We start from the raw sequence: 22,712 nt of genomic DNA on the forward strand, positions 1-22,712 counted from the left end.
GGGTGGCGAGGCCAGGGTAGAAGACCCCCACTCGGGAGGATTTGGGGGGTCTGAGAGTAGTTCCAGGTCTGGTCCACTCTCGTCCTGCATCCAGTGAGGAATATGCACAGTCAGCTTAACACCCACGGCCCGGGCAGCTCTCTGTAAATCCCGGTCCTGGGCTGAGCATTTAGGGCACATTTTGAGCTTTAAGTTAATTTTGAAGGTTGGCTTGGAGCCAACAGTGGGACTTACCCTGAACCTCGAGGCTGTGTGTGAAATATCAGTCTCCTTGGATGAGGGACAGCCAGTGTGCTGATGTGACCTCCTCCGTCCGGAGGGGCACAGGTACACGGGGAGGATGGAGGCGAGCAGGGGGGATGATTCAAGCCAACTCCTTGGAGGCAGGAGCTGTGCAGAAAACTGGCTCCCTCCCCTGACCCCTTCAGCTGGTGTTGACCTGGAGCCAGACGGCACAAGAGGTGATGGTGGGGGGGGAGGACACATGGGCATCCAGGAAGGGGTTTGAAACAGAGACCCTGCCTTCGTTGAGCTGATTCTGCGGAAGGCAACACAAGCAGTGTGTTTAGGGGGTCATTGCTCTGTGTCTGGTCTTGTGCTGGTGGTAAAGATGCTATGGGTGTGCTCCTTGCATGCAGGGAGGGGTGAGGGCTCTTCCAGGCTATAGGCTGGGGGGTGGTCCCAATGGAGAGTGGCTTGGTCCAGTGGCAGCAGCTCTGGTGAGCGATTCCTCAAGCACAGAAATTTGGCTGAAAGTCCCTCCAAACAGTCCTGTTGGTCTTGGCAGTCAGGCTGTGTGCGTTCTATTCATCAGTGTCACCTCTGAAATTCCCAGGGGCTCCTCTACATGGAGTGAAACAGAGACCGCACGTGTGCAGCTGGAAGTGCGTTTCCGCAGCAGTCAGGGCCCCAGGCAGCTCTTGGATGGAGTTCTTGAGGCAGGAGAGGGACATCTTACTCAAATGAGAGACACTCCCCGGAGAAACGCAAGCCTGGGGCCGGTGCTGGGAGGGAGCGCTTTCTCCAGCAGAGATGCCTGCCTGCTCAGACACTCCAGGCCTTTCCTTGGAAGCTCAGCTGCTCTCCTGGCCATGAGAGATTAGACGTCTCTGGGAGCTACCCTGATAAATGTCCGAGCTGGGAGGTTCTGAGACCCAAACAACTCATAGAACAGAAAGGGAGTTTGTGGCCCCAAGAGAAAGAGTCAGAGGCCAACAAATGACATGTTACTGCAGGATAGGGGACAGCTTTGCAGGCAGAGCTACCCAGGCAGAGTGGAGAGATCTGCGTTTGTTTGCTCTCTCCTAGGAAAGCGGCAGGCACACGGCAGGTGCTCAGTAACTGTTGAATGAAGGAGCACAGCCCATCTCCACTTCTGCGCCCTTCTCCCCACCCTTCCATACTGGCTGGAGTAGGAGGCAGGGAGGTGAGGGGTCCCAGACTTGTGCTCAGGCAGGGGCTGTGGGCTGACCTGCACAGGAGCTCATTTGAGAGCAAAGTGCTGTGACGTACTCTGGGGATTTCTACAACAGCTCCAGGAGCTGTACCCCATGGGGAGTAACAGGCCAAGCGAGGAACTCTCCTGCCCCTGCCCCGTGGCCTGTGCCCAGCTGGGGCTCACCCAGAGCTGGCTGTGGACTTACCGGGAGCTCGGCGGCTGTGGGCAATCAGGCAATCAAACCTGCCTGCCTGTGATTGGGCTGTTTCTCTCCTAGTTGAGCTGGTGTCTAACAAGCAGAGCACTGGTGTGTGCCGGGGACGCCAGGCTGGGTTGACAGAGACCTTGCTCTCAGCCCCCTTTCTCGAGGACCAGCCATCTGACCATGGCTGTGGAGCCCCTCTCGCTTCCAGGTACCAGATGGCATAGCCCTGGCTTTCAAGGGAGCAGCTGAACGTACCGTGGACAGGAAAGGGAGAATTTCAGAAGCAGAGGTGGGCAGCGGACCTGGGATGGTACGTCTCTAGCAGCTACAGGGCGGCACCAAGAGGGAGGATGCACTGGGGGGTATGTAAGTGCGGGGTGCATCTGTTCATTTGTGTGTGTGTGGGTACGTGTGTACGGGTACGTGTGTACGGTCATGCAGATGTGTGTAGCCACGTGTGTGCGTGCCTGGTGTCTATATACAGGTGTTAAAAGATAAATTGAGGCATACTAAACACTTTAAGAGTTTATGGGAGCAAAGTCGATTTGAACTGGGCAGTGCAAGAGGAGATGGGGCAAGACTTTTGTGGAGAAGGGGCAGAAGCAAAGCGAGGACATTACTTGATTGGCTACAGCTGAAGGGGTTGCCTATTTGGGAGCACCTATTTGATTGGCTACAGCTGAAGGGGTTGCCTTATTTGGGAGCGCCTATTATTTGATTGGCTACAGCTGAAGGGGTTGCCTTATTTGGGAGCGCCTATTATTTGATTGGCTACAGCTGAAGGGGTTGCCTTATTTGGGAGCGCCTAGTTGGCTGCTTGTGACTGGTGGTTCTTAGGTTTCCATTTTGGTTTGCTTACATAGGCTACTGAGGCATTAGAACCACCTCAGTATGTTTAATTTTTAACAGGTATTTCTGTTTCTGCGTTCCTGTGTCCCACGTGCACAAATGCATACGGCCCTGGTCGATGTAACGTGTGTGCTTACATGCCTGTGTGTGTGCTTAGGTTACTGTCACCAAGGGCCCACACTCAGACTAGCACAGGCACTGACCAATCAGAATGGCGCTGTCAGTAACAGGGCAGCGGCTGGAGTAGGGGTAGGGTGGCCCAGCGGGTCCCGTAGGAGGGGCTAGGGTGACGGGGGCGGGGCAGGAGGCAGGCATGTGCAGAGGTACTGACTGGTTCAGATATATTTCAGTATTTTAATAGCTGGTACGGCCTTCCTAGTGCATCAGTTCTGCTGTCACCAAAAATAAACTTGGGTGAGTAACTAGGAAAATATATTTCAGCTCTGTTAGGTTTCCAACAAAGGGAGCCAGCCATAGGATCGGATTTACATGTTAGAAAGGGCGCTCTGTCAATCCTCCTGTAAACTGGGATGACCGTACCCACCTTTACGTAAGGATGAGGTAAAGATGAAACGAGATAAACCCATGCAGTGTGCATGGGCGGGAAAGTTGTTAAAATTATTGGTGTTATCATTTGTATTATACAAATGGCACAGTATATGCTTCCAGGTATGGTTTTGGAGATCACACAGATCTGAATTTTAAGGCCAGTTTTCTGTGTATAAGTTGTAAAATTGAAGCTACTCAACCTCTGTGAGCCTCAGTTTCCCTGTCTGTAAAATAAAGACCACAGTGTGCTGCAATGGGTTTGTTGTAATACTGTGAACACTGTCTCACACATAGGAAGTAATCTATAGATGAGTCCATTAATATTATTTCTGATGATAATGATGGTAAAAGAAGAGACACAGTCTATCAGAACCTGAAGGCCTTTAGACATTACCTGGTTCTGCTGTGGTCTGGAGAAATGTGACATGGGACTGACCTCCTGAGGGGCCCACTGAGGCATGAGAAGGCCAATGGGCCTTCAGCTGGGATGGCTTTCTTCACTTTGCTGAGTCCTGGGACTTAGTGACCTTGTGACCTGTGTGACCGCAGCTGACCTTGGGACTTTGCAAGACGTTGGTGCCACACACGCCTTTCATTACTTTCGATCAGCTTGTCAATTGTTGCTCATCGCTGACAACTCAGTCCCATTCTTCGTATGTGTGTTGTGTCAGCAGCCTCCCTGAAACCTGGGCTCCTAGTAACTTTGGAGCAAGGGGAGGAGCGGGGAGGGCATCGTGGAGCCTCTTCTCTGCTGGACACAGCAGTAGCCTGGCTGGCTTACCCAGGTCAGGGCTGCCCTGGCCCCGTCACCTGAGAAACATCCTCTCCGTGTTGTGAAGTCTGTGTAGATGCTGCCTTTAAGTTAGAGGCAGAAACTGAGTCAAGACAAGGCCTCCTAGTTCCCCAGGTACCAAGGTTACAGGAACTTATTGCTCCTTTTGGGGCTGGTGAAGGAGGTGGAGGCTGATGGCCCACAAGGTGTTCAGGTGGTTCTCAGGGAATAGTGGGTTTCAGAAGTCAGATCATGAGATACTAAAGATAGCAAGTACTTCTATGGCCTTCACATTGTGTCAGTCACCACTCTAAGCAACTGACACGTGTTAATGCCTATAATTTTCCCAAGAACCTCTGAGGTAGGTACTATTATAATCCCCATTTTACATTTGAGGAAACGCAGATACAGAATAGCGCAGGGATCTCAGAAGCCCACAGCCCGGGCACACGAGGGAACTGGAATTAGATCCAGGTGGCCAGGCCCTGGAGTCTGCTCTGCGTCCTCTGTTGGAGGATCGGCTCGAAGGACAAGGCCCCTTCCTTCCCCAGAGTGAGATCTGGGCCGCATGTTGGGAAACTGAAAGCATGGGCATTTCTTCGGCACAGGAAGCCCTGGAGCTCCGCGCGGGGCTGGGCGGCTTGGGAAGCGGCTTACTCTGCATTCCACGGCGGCCACGCGCGGTTGCCTGGAGAGCCTCTGGGGAGCATCATTAATCACGGGTGGCCCCTCGTGGGGACTGGCCCCACCCGCCCTGCCCCTCCTCTCTCACTTGCCGAATTCTCACTGAGAAAGGGAGAGTGGCCTTCCCTTGAAGGGTGGGCTCCTGGCCTCCCACGGGTGTGTAGTTGGAACCAACTCTGCCCTAAAGTTGATCTTTAAGGTTTTTCTGTGTCCCTGCCAGGGGCTTGGGTCCACGAGGCCCAGTCGTGGGCTATGGATGGGATGAGATGTATGAAACCCAGGCCTGGCCCAGGGCACGCACAGGCCACACGGCCAGGAGCCGAGAGGGCAGGCTCACAGGAGCACCAGGGGCCCGGAGGGTTGGGGCACTGGGTCAGAGAAGGCTTCCCAGAGGAGGGGGAATCTGGGAGCTTTGTGGCAAAGGGGTGAGCAGACAGGTGTGGCCTGCTACTGGGAAAAGGGTGGGAGTGACAGGGGCTGCTGGCAAAGCCCTTGGGGCCACGTTTGTTGAGCCCTTTTCCTCCCGGGTCAGGAGGGCTGAGACCCCTCGTGGTGCTGGGCCACAGGGCCCCATCATGCAGGCTCCGGTATTCACCCCTGTGTACTGGCCTCACCCCTCTGTGCGCCCCACGGGGCAGGGCCCAGAGCACATGGGCAGCACTTAGAGGAACAAAGGAACTAAGGACAAGTAACCGGGTGATTCCCCAGCAGAGCCTGCCTGCAGCAGAAGCCCGGGCCGAGCCTGGAGGACATAAGCATGGTCTTCCTTCACCTTAGCTGTGTGCCTCTCCGGCCTGCCTGAGCCCTGGATTCATGTATGGGGCAGCTGACCATGAGGGTGCTGCGTTCTCCTCCAGGGTACCACCCTCAGCCCAGGCACCTGGCCGGGGGCCCTGGGGAGCCCTCAGCGCCCTTCCCCCTTACACCCTGTCACCAGGCAGGACTGGGGGAGATGCCGGGCAGTGTCAGCAGGGGGCCTCAGCCCTGATCAGTTCCCCTTACTCATTGGTTTTGGGGGGCGGGGAACACCCTTGGCCCTACCTTGGTTTAGACTGACCTCAGAGCAAACACAGTGGCGTTTCTTGGGAGCCAGGCCACGGAAGTAAGAAGGCTTCTCCCTCATCGCCAAGGGAACACCACGGAAAATTCAGGGCCGGCCTCTCGCCGTCCTCTCCACATCTCTAGCAGAGGGGTCATCAGGAATTACATACCCTGAAGACCTTTAAGTTTGATTTTCTGTCTGTGGGCAGCTGGGAAAGCCTGTGGAGAGTGTGCCCACGGGCGATAGGCTCCTTCCTCCCCGCCCTGAGTAGGTCTCAGTCGAGCCCAGTGACCCCGCCCCTGCCAGGCTGGTGACATGGGGAGCGGTGGCTTGATTCTCAGGGGTCGGTGGGCCTTGAAACGTAACCTCTCCCGGGGCCGTTTTATATTCTCGCCTCCAGCTTTATGTTTCGTTCGGAACTGTTCCCATTATACTTTAGCACTTAATTCAACAGCCACAGAAAATACGCTCTTTTTACTTTTTTCATCTTTTTGACCTAAGATCATGTTGGTGCCAATTTCCTTTAAAATAATTCATTACCTGTAGGCCGCTGGTGTGAAATCCCAGCGGTAGCACCCACTGACCCTCTCTCTGTAATTCCTTGGCCTCCCCTCGCTCACCCTCTCCTCGGGGAGCCTTGGCCTCTGTGTTTAGACACTAATGTTTTTTCTCACACATTCATTGTGCGGCTTTCCTTAATTTGGTGTCCCGCCGGGCAGCAGCGGGAGGCCACTCAAACATTATGTCAGTGATCTCAAAACTGAACCTCAGGGCTTTCTTCTGCCAGCGGCCCGAGCAGATGTGTGGCACACTTTATTAACTCAAGTACCCACGAGTTGAAAATTTCATTAGTTTGAGGGGAGGGCTAAGTCCCATCCAGAGACCTGGTCTGGACAGATTCTTTGTGTCAACCTGACCCCTAGCAAAACGGATTATTGTTCTAAGTGAGACAAGTGACCTAATGTTCTGCCTGTTACGCACACATGGTCTGTAACCTTTTAAAATATGAGTGTGGGAAAACAGCGCATTCTGCCACATCCCTGACTGCAAATTCCTGACAGGTGGCAGCCGGGCTCTTAGCAACGCCACCAGGAGCCTGGAATTATCCAGGGGCCACGGTGCTTCCCTTAGGGCAGGTACAGGCCGGGTCCAGAGAAAGGAAGGGGGAACGTTGGCCTCCAGTGCTCCTGAGACAGACCAGGGTGCGGCCTTAGCCTGGGGCACAGGACGGACCCCTCCTAAGCTCCCTCACCCTGGGTCCTGCTTTCCAGAAGCACTGGGGGAGCTCTGCCAGGGAGCACGGGAGACTAGCAGGGGAGCGCCGGTTGGTTTACTGTGTAAGAGAGTTTCCTAAGGCTCCGTGCTGGGTGCTGGGCGCAGCCACGTCCCTTCACAAACCCGTCTGCTCACCTGCGTCTCCCGCCCCCATCTAAATGACCCCATGTTCTACCTGTTAGGTGTCCATGGTCTGTATCCTTCCAAAACCCGAGTGTGGGGGGCACAGCACCTCCTGCCTCCTCTCTGACCACAGATTCCTGCCCAGTGGCAGCCGGGCCCTGGGGGAGAAAGGGCATGGTGAGTTCAGCATCTCCTGAGGTTCCCTAGCAAGGCCATGAACTGGGGCCCACGTGGACGTGGTGACCCCGCCGTGGCCTGGTGTGGTGGAGGCAACGGTCTGTCGGTCCGGAGGAGAGGATGGATGAACAACCAGTCGGGCAGTGGGTACGGTCTCCATTTCATGGTGTGGCTGGAGGGGGGAGGCAGATCTGACCACGGGGCCTGCAGAGAAGGAATTGAGCAAGGCTTGTACAGGCAGAGGAGTGGGCGAGGCCGGGGCCTGGGAAGGACGGCCACAAGGTGTTGGGCTTGGTTGGAGTTTCGGAGGTTCTGAGAGGTGGCTGTGATCATCTACAGTGTGCTTGCCCTGGACTGTGTTTCCGGCTCAGAGACAGGGCAGTTCCTGGGCAGAGAGAGAGATCCATGTGGAGTCCTCGGCAACCTTTCTGGTGGCACTGAGTTCTCCAGTGGGGCCCGTCGAGGGCGTCCACCTGTTGACAATTTCAGCTTTGGTGGCTGCATGCCTGGAGACCTAGGACGCAGCCCCTAGGCCTGGGCTTGTCCCTCCCCAGAGGCTCTGTGACCTGGCCTCCCAGGGAGCTGGGGAGAGGGCGGCCGTGGCCCCTACCTTCTGACAGACACAAAGCAGAGCTGGTTGTAAAAACTTAATTAAACGAAATATTTTAACAAGAAATTCCAAGAACAGAATGCCCTGCTCGTAAGCAAGCCCTCACAGAAATAAAAGATGACGGGAAGCGTGTGTTCTGTCCGACAAGAGAAAGTTTCTGCGGGAATCAAGATGGTGCAGAGAAGCAGCCTTGCTGGGCGGGCCGGTGAGCCAGGCCCGTTCCTGGGTCAGAGCCGGCAGGGGAGGGCTCAGCCCTCCGGGAAAGCCTGCACCATCCTTCACCCCATCAACACACGTTACTCAGCATCTCCTTGTGTGCCAGGCAGTGGGCAGGCTGAGCGTGCCATGCCTTCAGCGGGCACCGGTGTTTCCGTGCTCCTGTGAGAGGGATTTTTATAAGATGCAGAAATGGAGGCTCAGGGACGTTACGTGACCTCCCAGACTTAGGTCAGAGGTGCGAGTGAGGATGAGCTGGGACCAGAACCCAGACCACTTGACCCCCAAGTCCAGTCTGCTTTCCACCGACCTGCCCTTTCCACCACAAAGAAATTGCTGGCTGGCCGGAAGCAGGGCCGCTTCCAGGGCTGGGGTGTGCCGTCATTCCTTCTCTTGGGGGAGTACAGCCAAGCTCTGTGCCCACAGTGAGCTGAGGGGAGTGGGGAACCTCGTCCGTACTCTGAGAAGAGGGCCCCAGGCCGGTACTGCTGAGGTGTCACAGCGAGACCAGCCTGTGTCAGGCCCAGAGGACGCATCATACGATGGAGACAGTGGGGCTGCATTGCGGGCAGACAGGTAGTCAAGACTTAGGGAACTCAGGAGAGGGGGCCGGCGGAGCCCGCGCTCTAGGTGAGAGAGGAGGCTGGATCCGCTGACGGACTCCCCAGGGTAACCTTGCCCTCATGTATGTGCCGGTGATGATGACGTGGCAGGAAACACCTCCTGCCTCCGTGTCAGACTGGGGCCTCTGTGAGGAAAATGTACCATATGTACAAACCAAGTGACCGGCCTGATTTCTCAATTGGATTTTTCCTAGAATAGAAGTATTTCTGTAACAGTAGAAACAAATCCTCCCTGATGTAACCTGTATATTTACTGCACACTGTCTTCCAGTGCCTTCCAGTGGCCTCAGTAGGACGTGGCTGGGTACCACCCTGATTGAAGAAAACTCCATAAAAAAACTCTGAAAACTGCGAAGAACATTCATTTTAGGGAGAATGTTTCATAGGATAAGAGGAAACTGCTTTATGAGAATCTTCCCATCAGATTCTCTTATATTGTACATTTCAAACATTCTTTGGCAACATCAGCTACTGAAATGTTATTTTAAAGACACTTTACTTATTTCCCTTCATTATTTAATTAATTTATTTATGTGGCCGCGCCATGCGGCGTGTGGGATCGAACCTGTGCCCCCTGAAGTGGAAATGCGGAGTCTTAACCACTGGATCGCCAGGGAAGTCCCTCAGATATTCTTTGATTTATCAAAGTGAACGCTCACATTTTCTTGGACCTAGTAAATGTGTAAAGTGAGTCAGGGATGTGATTGGCTTAGAAATCACCTTCCAATGTAAGTGACTATTTTGCAGCAGAAAAATCGCCTGCAAATTCTATCCTCCACTCTCTTCTACCTGTTTCCTTCCCTTAGACACCAAAAGGGAATGCAGAGAATATTCTTTTTTTTTTTTTAGAATTTTAAAAAAATTATTTATTATTTATTTATTTATTTTTTGGCTGCGCTGGGTCTTCATTTCTGCACGCGGGCGTTCTCTAGTTGTGGTGAGTGGGGGCTACTCTTCATTGCAGTGCGTGGGCCTCTCACTGCAGTGACCTCTTATTGTGGAGCACGGGCTCCAGGTGCGTGGGCTTCAGTAGTTGCGGCATGCAGGCTCAGTATTTGTGGCACGCAGGCTCAGTAGCTGTGGCTCACGGACTGTAGAGTGCAGGCTCAGTAGTTGTGGCGCAAAGGCTTAGCGGCTCCGCGGCATGTGGGATCTTCCCGGACCCGGGCTCAAACCCATGTCCCCTGCATTGGCAGGCGCATTGTTACCCACTGCGCAACCAGGGAAGCCCCCGCAGAGAATATTCTATCAGGAACCTGCATCCACAGGACCCACCTCTCACAACAAAACCAACGCCTTGACTGAGTTTCCCCGTGCAAGGTTTTCATCTCAGCCTCTCGGGAGAAGGCAGAAACACATGGGGGCCTCTCGTTACCTATCTACCTTGTCCCAGGAAAACTGCGTGAAGAATTTTCGATAAACAGATTCTTTCAAAAACATGGTAGGATGAATCACTGCCCCATTTTATTTGTGAATGGTAGGAAAAAAGTATTTTAAAGCCAGCTGCAGTTGGAGCCTGTTGGCCTAAGAGGAAGGCAAAATGTTTCCTGGTAAGAAGGCTGCTTGTTTTGTCTTAAAGGAAAATAGGTCGATGGGCGTTTGTTGGAAAACGGGAGGCCCCACTGCCTCCCCAGGAAGAGTCAAATCCTCCTGCCGTCCACAGTGACTGGAGTCTTCCTCTGTTGGGTGGGCAGGCAGGGTTTGGGGACCTGGGGAGAGTTGAAGGGGGAGGAGAAGAGAGCCCTAGAGAGATGGGAGCAGTTGGCTCACAGGACAGCCATGGGTTAGGGGACCTCGGGGAGAGGGCGTATGTGGGCTGGAGCTCAGTGGGTTGATTCCGATGTTAAAGAGGAGGGAGACCTTGGAGGCTGCGTAATGTGGGCATATCCAGGCAGCCAGCACTTGGTTGCATAATGAGTTTTAGGTTTGTGCTCTGTGTATATGGATTTGCTCAAAGTGGGGCATGCCGTGGTCATACTGGACCCACAGGCTGTCAGTCCTGGGAGGACCATAGGAGGCAGGGTGACCTGTGCAGCATCACAGAGCCAGCCAGGTCTGCAGCAGAGATGGAGCCAGGCCTCCTGACTGCCGTGGAGGGACTCCTCCGAGTAGAGGCCCTGCTGCAGATGGAGCCTGCCCCACTGGCCAGATGGAGGACTCCCGGGAGGCCAGATTTCTACTGGGGTTTCCCAGGACACGGTGGCCCTGTGGGGAGCATGGAGAAGCTAAGCGGCCGTCAGAGGAGGAGTGAGGAGTTGGGGTTGGTGTGTCCCATGTTTGGATTATTCCTGCCTCCGGTGTCACTGGGGAGTTGAGGCTTTACGTGCCTTCTGTCCTAGCCCCATGGCTTTGCCCCATACACAGACCTGAGGGGAGTTTGCATCTGTACCTGACACAGAGTAAGACTCAGTCCTGCATGGCCTAGGAGACCTGTGAACGGGGAGGTGGGGTGCCAGGGCCGGGGAGGATAAAGCTGAGGTACAAACACAGAATCTGGCCTGGGAGCAAGCGCCCAGAGGGAAGGGAAGAAGGCAGTCCAGAGTATCAGGCTGCAGTCAGCGAGGGTGGCCTTCTGTTATCCATCACCCGGGGCATTAAGAGCCCTGACCAGAGGTCAAGGTAATAAAGCAGGCAGACGAAGTGATCTAAGACATCGAGAAGCGACGTACAATGGGAAATGCCACTAAAAATGGACCGAGTGAACTGGCCTGATTAATTAAAATGCACACCCAGTCATCTTGGAGCAGAGGAAGTAGTGGTGGCTGTGTGGAGGCTGGGAAGGCAGCAGGTAGGTTGGAAGGGGGTTGGAGTTAGGAGGAGGCCAGTTCTTACTGGGGGGAGTGGGTGTGTGGAGGGGCAGTTCCAGGGTGGGTGTGGAGGAAAGAAGAGACACTTCAGCTTCCCACCACCCTGAGCAGCCCCTGGCAGCTCAGCCTCCTTGGAGGACATGGATGGTCTCTCCCCAAAGAGCCAACATCAGCCTTGTGGGTTTTCAGCCCCCTCCTTCTTCCATTCAAACCCTTTCGTGAGAGAAAAAGTCTACAAGTACGACTTCAGTGCAATGGTCACTCAGGCAGTCAACAGACAGCCCACAGCAGGGCTGAGTGGGTTGTCTCAGAGGAGTTCACAAAGGGAATCGTTGTTTCACCAAACTCAGTGGATCCTCAAAAGAGGCTGGGACCTTCAAGCACCCAGCCACAAGGTGGAACGTAGAAGAAAACTGACAAAGTCTTAGTGGAAGCCCATTGCAATAGCCTGGTTGATTTCAGAATTTGGTCTGGGGCAGCAAAGAACATGGGTCAATGCCAGCATGTGGCCTGGGTGTGCATCATAGGTGACCAGAGAAGGTTTCAAGGACTAAGACCCATTATTTTCACATATATATATATATATATATATATATGTGTGTGTGTGTGTGTGTGTGTATATATATATATATATATATATATATTTTTTTTTTTTTAAATCAAGTATAGTTGATTTACAATGTTGTATTGTTGTATTAGTTTCTGGTATACAGCAAAGTGATTCAGATATATATATATACACATATACACACATATATATCCTTTTTCATATCTTTTCCATTGTGGTTTATTACAGGATATGGAATATAGTTCCCTGTTCTATATAATAGGACTTTGTTGTTTATCCACTCTATATATAATAGTTTGCATCTGCTAGTCCCAACCTCCTAATCCATCCTTCCCCTGTCCCCCTTCCCCCTTGACAACCACAGGTCTGTTCTTTACATCTGTGAGTCTGTTTGTGCTTCATGGACAAGTTCATTTGTGTCATATTTTAGACTCCACATAAAGGTGATATCATATGGTATTTGTCTTTCTCTGTCTGACTTACTTTGCTTAGTGTGATAATCTCTAGGTCCATCCATGTTGCTGCAAATGGCATTATTTCATTCCTTTTTATGGCTGAGTAATATTCCATTGTATATATATACATATATATATAGTATATATACTATATATATACATTGTATATTATGTGTGTATATATATATATATACATACCACATTTTCTTTATCTGTTCATCTGTCAATGGACTTTTAAGTTGTTTCCATGTCTTAGCTATTGTATATAGTGCTGCTGTGAACACAGAAGTGCATGTATCTTTTTGAATTATATTCTGGATATATGCCCAGGAGTGGAATTGCTGGATCATATGGTAACTCTGTTTTTAGTATTTTGAGGAACCTCCATACTGTTCTCCATAGTGGCTGCACCAATTTACATGGCAAACCAACAGTGTAGGAGGGCTCCCTTTTCTCCACACCCTCTCCAGCATTTGTTATTTGTAGACTTTTTAATGATGGCCGTTCTGACCGCTGTGAGGTGTAGCTCGTTGTGGTTTTGCTGTGCTTTTCTCTAATAATTAGCGATGTTGAGCACCTTTTCATGTGCCTACTGGCCACCTTTATGTAAGAGCCATTTTTTGCTGAGGCTTGAAGGATCTTCCTAGGGAGAATTAAAAAGGATCAGTCATGGAGATAAGAAATAAGAAAGTTTAGATAGTGCAGAGGACCAAGACTAATTCAGTGCATGACTTTTGTGTTCCCATTTCGCAGATGTAGAAACTGAGGACTGAGAGGCAGAGTGACTCTCCCAGGACCCCACATCTAGTTTCCCTCTCTCCCTCCCTGCCCCCACTGTCCCCTGGGACCCTAGGGTTCCTGTGAGTCCTTCCCATCTGGGCCTCCCCCAGCCTCCCACTGCAGAGCCTTGTGCATTTCTGTGTCCTGAATGCTTAGGACAGTGCCTGGCCTAGGGAAGGGGCTTAATGAATAGCTGCTGAAGATATGAAATAATTTTCTTTTGAAAGAGGAGTTTGTCCATCCAAAAATCCCAGGTTGATGCCATAAAGAAAGGGAACCACAAATTAAATTAAGTACTTAATATTTGTCAGGCCCTTGCAGGTTTTCTTTTCTCTCTTTACATTTTTGAATAAAGTAAAAAATAATAATATATTTAAATTAATTAATAACATATAAATGCCCCCAAACTCATCCAGCATGAGAGTGAAAGCATGACATAACTCACACCTACCTTTGTGTCCTCACCCATTGTGACAGTTAATTTTATGTGTCACCTTGACTGAGCCAAGGGATACCCAGTAGCTGGTAAACATTATTTCTGGGTGTGTCTGTAAGGTCGCTTCCAGAAGAGATTAGCCCTTGAATTGGTAGACTGAGTAAAACAGATAGCAGTCACAATACTGGTGAGCACCAACCAATCTGTTGAGGCCTGGATAGAACAAAAGGCAGAGGAAGGGTGAATTTGCTCTTTTCTGAGCTGGGACGTCCATCTTCTCCTGCTCTCGGACATTACTGCTCCTGGTTCTTGGGCCTTTGGACTCTGACCAGGGCTCACACAATTGGCCCCCAGATTCTCAGGCCTTCAAACCCAGACACTGCTGGCTTGCCTGGTTCTCCAGGTTGCAGATGGTAGATCATGGGACTTCTTGGCCTCCATTTTCTAGACAATTCCTATAATAAATTTCCTGTTAAATCTGTTTCTGTGTGTGTGTGTGTGTATATATATATATATATATATATATATATATATACATACACACACACACACACACACACACATATATATATATATATATATATATGTGTATATACACACACACACACACACACACTCTATTAATTCTGTTTCTCTGGAGAAGTCTGACTAATACACCCATCCTTTCCCCTGTCTCTCTCCACCATATGTAATCTATTTTGAATCTTGAATCTACCATTCCTTTCCTTTAAAACTAGAATTCCAGAAAATAAATTGTTTGGTTTTAGTTGATTTTAACTTTATTAAAAGGGTATCATGCTGTTTAGTCTTCTGGGACTTACCTTCTTACTCCATTTATGTTGGTAAAATTCCTCTACATGGTTGTGTGTAATTGTAATTATACTTCATTCGCTTTAACTGTCAATATGTCAATATGTCAATCTGTCAATATGATACATTCAGTTAATGCACTTTCTGTGTGCCAGGTACTTCAGATACATTATTTCATTTCACCTTCATTACAAGCCTATAATGTAAGAGGGAACCACCCTCTATTCCTGCTCAGAGTGCTTCAACCTATTCTTTCATTATTCCCATTTGAAAGGTGAAACTAGAAAAATCAAGTAACTTTCCTGAGGTTATATAACTCATGAGTGGTGAAGCCTGAATTTGGCTCCAGAGCTTAGCCTTCTTTTGAGAAGAGGGAAGTAGTGCTGCCCCAGCTCAGCAGAATTACAGGCAGGACTCTGCCATCCTTCTACTGTTCTCTCCGTGAACTTCCCAGGCATCATGTGATTCCAGGAGTGTTCTAATGACCTCAGCTCCGATCCATCTGGCCCAGCCCAGGTACAAGGCTCCTGGAACTGTCCTGGACCTCACTGCTCTATAGGGGCCTAGGTGCCAGTCTGAGTGGGACCTGCTTGATGGAAGGGAAGAGAAGGAGTGGAGAGTCCACCTGAGGGGCCAGGGAGAACTGGGGAGCTGGGCTGCTGACTGAACTGCCCTTTCCTCAGGCTACTCTGTAGCTTACAGTCTGAACTGTGGATGCCTCTGCTCTCTGTGTGGTACTCATGCTGCACAGCTATGGCCCAGACACAGCTTAGAAGCAAGGGTGGGGACACAGGTCTACAGCTCACGGACCAGGCTACCTCCAAGGCCTGCGTTGTGTCTCTCACTTAAAACTGGGCCTCGGTGGTGCCAGTGGAGGGGTAAAGTTGACACAAAGGTCAGAGCTCAGTGCCTAGTGCCTGGGTATCACTGACCCAAAGCACTGCTCAGACTCGGAGGAGGCGTGAGCCAGTCTGTACAGGAGAAGGGCAGGGCCCTCTCCTCCTAGAAACGTGTGTACCTCCTACTCCACCAGCTTTTACGAGGCCCTGGAATGTTATTTGTTAGTGACCACCCAACCATCGCACCAACAAATGGAGTGCTTGAAGGGAGTGCAGCTGACCTCTTAATGTGAAACAGCAAGACAAGGAGATGAGCTAAGAGGTAGAGTCTGTTTCTGCACATTTATCTCTGGTTATTAGACACTTTTAGAGGGAACATCTGTTTGTCCACTCTGGCTCCCATGTTACAGGCCCCATTTGAGGGCCAGCTTGGCCCCTTCTCTGACTGAATGGGGACTAAGTCATAAATTAGAGCCAGAAGAGGGACCTAGAATGAGAAGTCAGAGGGGGTTTTGCTCATCTCACCAATAAAGTGCGATTGGGTTCCCCAACTGACCAGCCGCCAGGTGAAAAGCAAAGAGAACTGAGGGGGCTCCAAATGCACCTGGTGGTGCCCACTCTCAGTGGACCCAACGATCGCAAGGTTTCTTCTGGGGACAGCACTGCTAGTCGAAGGCAGGACCTGGGAGTCAAACCAAAGCACACAGCTTGATCACGCTTCCAGAGTTCCAGGGACCTGGGCTGGGCGCCATTATCTTATTTCTCCTTTGGTTTTAAACTCTGGATATTTGTTTTACGGGAGGAATAGCTGTGTTTATAGTAGTACTGTCCGAGTCATCTCACAGTATGTTCTCAGGACATGTACATGTTGGCTCACTCTCAGGTCAATAGGCCAATTAATTGTACAAGAGGACAAACTTTGTTTTCTTGTTATGTTTCTAAAGATACGTATAAAGACATAAAATCAATACAATTGGTTAAAATTCCCCTTAGTCCCCATTCCTTTGGATGTTGTTTCTCTAGCCCACATTTCCAATTTAATATTGGAGATACTTCTGCTTGGACATACCACTGCAACTTGAAACTTACCATGCGAGCCCACACTCCCTTTCCAGCTGTCACTGATCATCTGTGAGTCCATGCCTTACATTAATAGTCTACCCTCAACACGTTTCTCCTATTTCTAGTGATGCCCCATAGGTCTTCAAGTTACACAGGTTCAAAATTTCGTAACTCTGAAGTCTGCTTTAGTCATTCTTCCTTGTTTTCAGGTCACTCCAGCAACCCCTCCAATTTTTGGTTCCAGTGAGTTTCCAAGGCAGCTCAGTTCTCATAGCTTTTGTACCCATCCCTTCTGTCCTAAACAGTCAGCCCCCTGGCTCTGTCTTAGTCCTCATGATGCTTCTTGTATCCAACCGGTCCTCACCATCTGCAGCACCTATGACGGCTGAGATGCTCAGCATCTTTTACTTGGGCCTTGGAACAGCCTCATACCCAGATTCATCTCATTACAATTCATCCTGCAAGAGCTGCCATTATCAGTTTTCTTAAGTCACAACCCATAACACCCTCCTGTTCAAATACTTTCATTGGATGCCCTCTCCAGCCAAGAGAGTACCACCTTTCACTCCAGCTTTCAAGACCTCTGCTGCCTTTCCAATCCTGTCTCCCCTTGACTTTTCTGTGCTTTGGCCACCTTCAAACACACCCATCTATCTTTATTTGCTATTTTCTTCTTCTAGAATGTCATTTCTCCCTTATCTCTTATTAAAGTCTATGTAACTTCAAGATCCATTTCAATGGTCTCCATGAAAACTTCTTGATTCTTATCCTTTCCTGTTATAAAACCTTCATAGTACTTTGTTTATACCCATCACGCGACAACACATTCCACCTTTGATAAACAGATGGACAGACAGACATCCAGGAACTGTGTCTTTCTGATTTTTGTCTCCTCTGTAGAGCTTTTGTGCTTAGCACATAGAAGCATTTAATAAATGTTCACTAAATTGGCCAGTTCTCCTTGTCTCCATTCTCTCTCCTTGCCATAAACTTGTTTAAATAATCATCTAATAATAATAACACTTCGTTTCTACACAACATTAAAGGTTACAAAATGCTTTCACATTATTATTTCAACTGATTTTCATGGGACAGCCTTTCAAGGCAGGTAGGATAGATATTATCCTCATTTTGTAGATAAGAAAACTGAAGCTTACAGAGGGGAAATAAGATGCTCAAAGCTCCAAACAAGTAAGGAATGTAGCCACTAACTGAACCCAGAGAAGTATCCTGATATGTAGTGGAAGACCAAGGTAGAGGACAAGCAAAGTCCAAGCCCTGCCAAAGATCCCTTCTTCCAACTTTATTGAGCATGATAAAGATACTCTAAGCCAGCCAGGGGCACCTCGTATAAGGGATACCAGTCAGGGAACTGAACAGGTGGCACTGTGTGATTCTATGATCATTTTGAATTTGTGTCTATTTTTTCCTCCTCTCATGCCCCAGACACAGATATGGCCAGGTGAGCACCAGGAAGCTTGGACGACTCCTTTCCCTCCAAATTAAGCCATAATCCCAGGCCTCCTTTTAGTTTGAACACTCAGTAGATCCTTGCTGCTCACAGCTCGTTAGGGAAAGTCTCAGAGTTATGTCTGGAACCGCTCACGTGCTGCTGTGGGACCTGGGCCTAATTTCTCCCCTTATCTCGTGCTTGGAACTGACCCCTTAGCTACCCTCTCATTCATTCACTCAACTATCTGTCCATCCATCTACCCATCCACTCATCCACTCATCCATCCATCCATCCATCCATCTATTGATTCATTAGCCAAAAGAGTTTCTTTGAGCACCAGATCCATACATATCCCACCTCCCTATGACTCTTTCTGGCTCCTCGGTTCTAGACAGAAGAATCCTGCTAAGGTAGCAAGAGGCTGATGTGTTTTCTTTTCCAGGTAATGCTTGTGCGTTGTAAGAGTGGCCTTTACCAAGGGAATTTGAAGGCTTTATGAAAGAATGCTGCAGCTTGAAGGTATCTGGGGATAAAAAGGGCCTTTTCCAAACAGGTCTCATGTAGGACTTGGGGTGGTCTCCAATTTCCTATTCCCCAAAGGTCACACCCTTCCTATGTCCTCCAGTGCCGCTGAAATGCAAGTTACCGCTGACCTTCCCAATGACATTAGGGACAGCTGGGCTGCACGGCTTCTCTGCAGCCTTCCCTCACCAGAGCTCATCCTGGATGCTCTGACTGGATGTTGCCAGTGTTTAAAATCAGAGTTTGAGGTGAGTGGATGTAGTAGGGGAAACGCTTGGGTTTTGATTACACTTAGGATTACTGGATATTAAGTTTGGAGAAATAAAGAAATTCAAGAGCATTAATGTATGCTTGGTCCCAGAAATGTTAGGAACCCATGTCCCAAGTCTCCTCTCCCACCCTTACTTCCTCTGCCACGAATGGATCCTGGCCGAGCTGCAGGGAGCCTTCTGGGATCCCTACTGCCATGAAGCCCTTGCCGTTGGGACTTCTTTCTTAGCCGCTCCTTTTCCACTGCTGGCAGGTGAGTCAAATAAAGGGCCTGATGATTCATCTCAGAGCCTAGCGGAGAGCCTTACCTGGCAAAAGCAGACTGGTTGGTGAGGAGGGTTGTGTGGCACATACTGAGATGCTCCTGTGGGTCAAATTATGTGAAAGCCTTTGCAAATAGTTGTTCATTCTCACTTGGCAAATACAGTCTCTGAGATCAGTTACTTTCTTCAAGGTGGCAAAGTGTTTCCCTCCCTAAATTCTCCTTTTCCCCTATCACTCAAAACAGTGTGTGTTCTAGAGGTTTTGTAATGCCAGACATTTGGATAAATTACCTCATTTTTCTATCTTTCAATATGAATGAGTCACATTGAGTGGTATGAGACACAGTAAAGAATTTATTTATTTGTTCTCGCTCTCCCAAAGTTTAGCAAAATAACTCAGATCCTGGTTTTCTTTAACCTGCAAAAAAATGTCATTTCCCAGAGTTCAGAGACCCTCAGAGATCTGATGCCAGCTTCGATGCAGGTCCAGTTCATATGTGTTTCTGCTTGTAGTCAGCTCCCTGCTACAGGGCTGGCTGGTGGATGATTATATTAATACATACAGTTTGAATTTTTTCCCTACTATGTGGAAGTTTAATTGGAGCAGAAGAATAAATGAGAATTGCTATAAAAATTAGAAGGTGATAGTAAACTCTCCTGGAGCAAACTTTATGTAGGGGCTCACGCCATTGACTGTGGCCAATTGTAGCTCTTTCAGTAACTCCATGATATATCTCAGAAACATGTGGTAGTTTTGAATGGACAGGTCAATCAATCTTTTGGACTCAGCAATGAATTTTTCGTAGTAATCAGAGAGCTGGTTTGCAAAATCCTGTAGTTTATATGTGAACTGCTGGCGGTAATCAGAGATGATTTCCTTCACTGCAACAGCCCAGCTTTTAATTATTTCCTGAGCACTGGTAGAAAGCTCTGCAATCTTCTCTTTCCCTTTTCCATCTGCATCAGCAAGGATGCTCAGATATTCCTGGAAATCTTTCTGCACCAGTTGCTCAACCTGACTTGAGAGTTGGGAAGCAAAGCCAGCAGCACTGACAGTGTATTTGGAATGGAAGTCCTTAAGGACATCTACTAGCTTCTTGATCAGGTTGATGAACTTTTCTTCAAGTTCATAATACTTCACTGTCCAGCCAACCATACTTGGATCAAAATATTCTTTGCGAAGAGCCTGCACATACTGATGGAGCTGCTGTAACTCTTGAGAGGCTTCCTGAAGTTTGTTTTGAACAAGTTCATTAAACTCACCAAAGTTAGGACCTAGGTTTTCTTTCAGGAGTCTAAAAACAAACGAAATGAATGTGTCGAAGGTTGTGCTGACGTCGTGTTGGATATCATTAATGAGATCAGTACATTTCTTCTCCTTCAAGCGTTTAAGATCTTCTTCTATCTCTTGGAAAATGCTTTGTAGAAACCTCTTAAGATTACTTAGCATCTCTGTAGTCTTGACAGACTGGAGGTCACTAAGTGCCTTTTGGATCTCTTGTGATAAAGATTTCAACAGTTTTCCATACTCTGAGCCTATACCTATTAGTTGATAGTACACTGAATCAAAGGGAAATTTATTCTTTAGGTCCTTGATTAATTCAGATTTCTCCATCAGGTCTTGGAAATAGGAAAACAGTATTTCTAACCCACTATGGATCTTTGAATGTACCTGGGACAGTAGCTTACCTACTTTCTTCAGGACCATAGTGTAGAGTTCGTCTTCAGTGTAGTTCCCGGCTCTTCCTGGGAGCTGGAATCTGGTGGACTTCAGGAAATCAATGAACGAGTCAATCACACGGTTGACTGTCACATTGTATTCCTGAGTAACTCCTATTAAGCTGTCAAACACCTTCTTCTGGAGTCTCTGGAAACCACTGTGGTCCTCCTGAGCCAACAGTTCCTGGTACAGACTCTTGGCCGTGTCCTTCCACTGCTGGTAGGTTCTAGTGGTGCCTCTGGCTATCCTTCGGAGCCCCACGTCCACCTCATCAATCTGCCTCACGGCCCCTTGATACACCTGCTCAGCGCTGTTCTGCAAACCTCTTCTCAGTTTTAAAGAAGCATCTCTCAGATCGAGTCCCGTGTACTCCTGGTGGTACTTGTTGACATAGTCATAAGAGGCCCCCATGGCCTTGGGCATATTGTCTTTGAGAGAGCTTAGCAATTCAGACACTGCTTCTTCTTCCCAGTTAGCTTTAATCTGAACTTCATCATCCGATTCCGGGGCCCTCATCTCAATTTTGACTATGTTGAGTGTTTTATCTGGAGAGGACTAAAACCAGCAAAAAAAGGATGAAAAGAACATGTTTTCAATTATCTTGATTTCATAATATACTACACTAAAACTTCATTAGCAGTTAAAAGTAAAGATCAGAGGATCTTTCATATTCTGATGGGGATTTATCTTTCATATGTCAGTTCATGTGTTTGTCTTACGGTTAAACAAATACACTCTTGTTAATTCCTCTTTAACACATGCCCCAGAAAGGACAAAATTATGTAAGGCATTTACACAGTAACATTTAACATTCAGGCCTCTCTAGGCCTGAAGATCAGAAGAGGACGAGGAGGAAAAGAACGGGGAGAAAAACACAGGGAAAGACTAATTCAGAGAAAGGAGAAGTAACAAAAAAGAAAAAAGTCCAGGGCCCACCGAGCAGAGACCTAGAAGCCCAATATCAGGGGCCATCCATCCTCTAAGCCTGTGATAAACTTTAGTGACAGAACCCAATTATTTTCTCTCCTCTACTGATGGCATCTTTGATGGGGCCCTGGCAGAGCTTGTAAAGGACGTGAGAGAAACCTGGCATATCTAACAATCCTACTGTGGGGAAGAATTGTGAAGCCTCAAATACTCCAAGAAGCCCCAGTCTGAAAAATGTACTCAGCATATGGCAGGGTTTTTCCATGATTTAGGTGATGAGGCAAAACTCTCATCTTTCTAGAACTGCCCAAATGTAATAAAATAATAGTGGTCACATGAGGTCATGTGTGCATGTAATACAATCAATAAAAGACTCCTAATACATTCTGGAGAATAGCTCCTCAGCAGAGAAGTTCAACCTGCTCATTGCTTGTGTTTCACCTAGTTTGGGAAAGCCCCTAGGTAATACTTTGTATTACCTGCCCATATTCTCTGTTTGCTCTTGGGGTGTGTAACCCACTAGATGGGACTCACCTGAGGGCGGTAGTAGAGGTTCCATCTCAATAAGGTATCATTAATGTTCTTCACGTCGATGACCACAGTGCCTATGGCTGGGGAGGCTACTGAGGAGGAGTGGTGGTTCTCACCTTCCTGGTAGCGCAGACGGACATCAGTTAATGTCGGGCTGGTGATGTGAAGGTCGACCTTTCCATTCCAGTACCTGAAAGCAAAAGAAAGCAGATGGGCTGTCACGAAAGGGATGTGGAGATGGCAAACATCACAATGACTGGAAAAGAGATGAAAATAGAAGTTCCATACCCAAGTCCTTGATATCTGCCAACTTCTTCATACTCTGCACTGAAGTCACGGTGTGCAAATGATCCGTTAGTTTTACAAACTAACATGCCACCTTCAATTTTGTGTGTTCCCACAACTGTATGGGAAAGATTTTATATTTCCTTAGATTAGTAACTGCAGGATATAAACATTTTCATTGTGAAAGCAGAGAATTCTATCTTAACTGTCTTATATGTTTGAAACATGCGGTCCTCACTTAAAAAAACAGGAGACCTTTTTAGTCCTAAAATGATTACAGAAAAATCTATTTTCTCTGAACCTATTCTTCAGCAATGTCAGTAGGTTTTCAACAGGATGGTTTTCACATGTGGGGTATACATGTGTCTCCTTCCCGCCTCTTTTCAATTTTGCTATAGAGAACAATTTTGCTTCGAGTCAT

At 48.7% G+C, this 22,712-nt stretch overlaps 1 protein-coding gene across 1 annotated transcript in view; it reads right to left on the reverse strand.

Moving 5' to 3' along the window:
* Nucleotides 1–19,159: 19,159 nt before the first annotated feature.
* APOB (apolipoprotein B) overlaps nt 19,160–22,712 on the reverse strand; it is a 39,515-nt gene continuing 35,962 nt past the window's right edge. The window contains exons 27-29 of the mRNA XM_082851336.1: nt 22,295–22,409; nt 22,010–22,196; nt 19,160–21,103 (exon numbers count right to left, since the gene is read on the reverse strand). Of these exons, the coding sequence (XP_082707462.1) occupies nt 19,463–21,103; nt 22,010–22,196; nt 22,295–22,409 (1,943 nt within the window). The 3' untranslated portion in view covers nt 19,160–19,462. The remainder of the gene's footprint in view (nt 21,104–22,009; nt 22,197–22,294; nt 22,410–22,712) is intronic.

This window comes from Leucopleurus acutus (genome assembly GCF_964270905.1).
Source record: "Leucopleurus acutus genome assembly, chromosome: 12".
NCBI classification, from domain to species: Eukaryota; Metazoa; Chordata; class Mammalia; order Artiodactyla; family Delphinidae; genus Leucopleurus; species Leucopleurus acutus.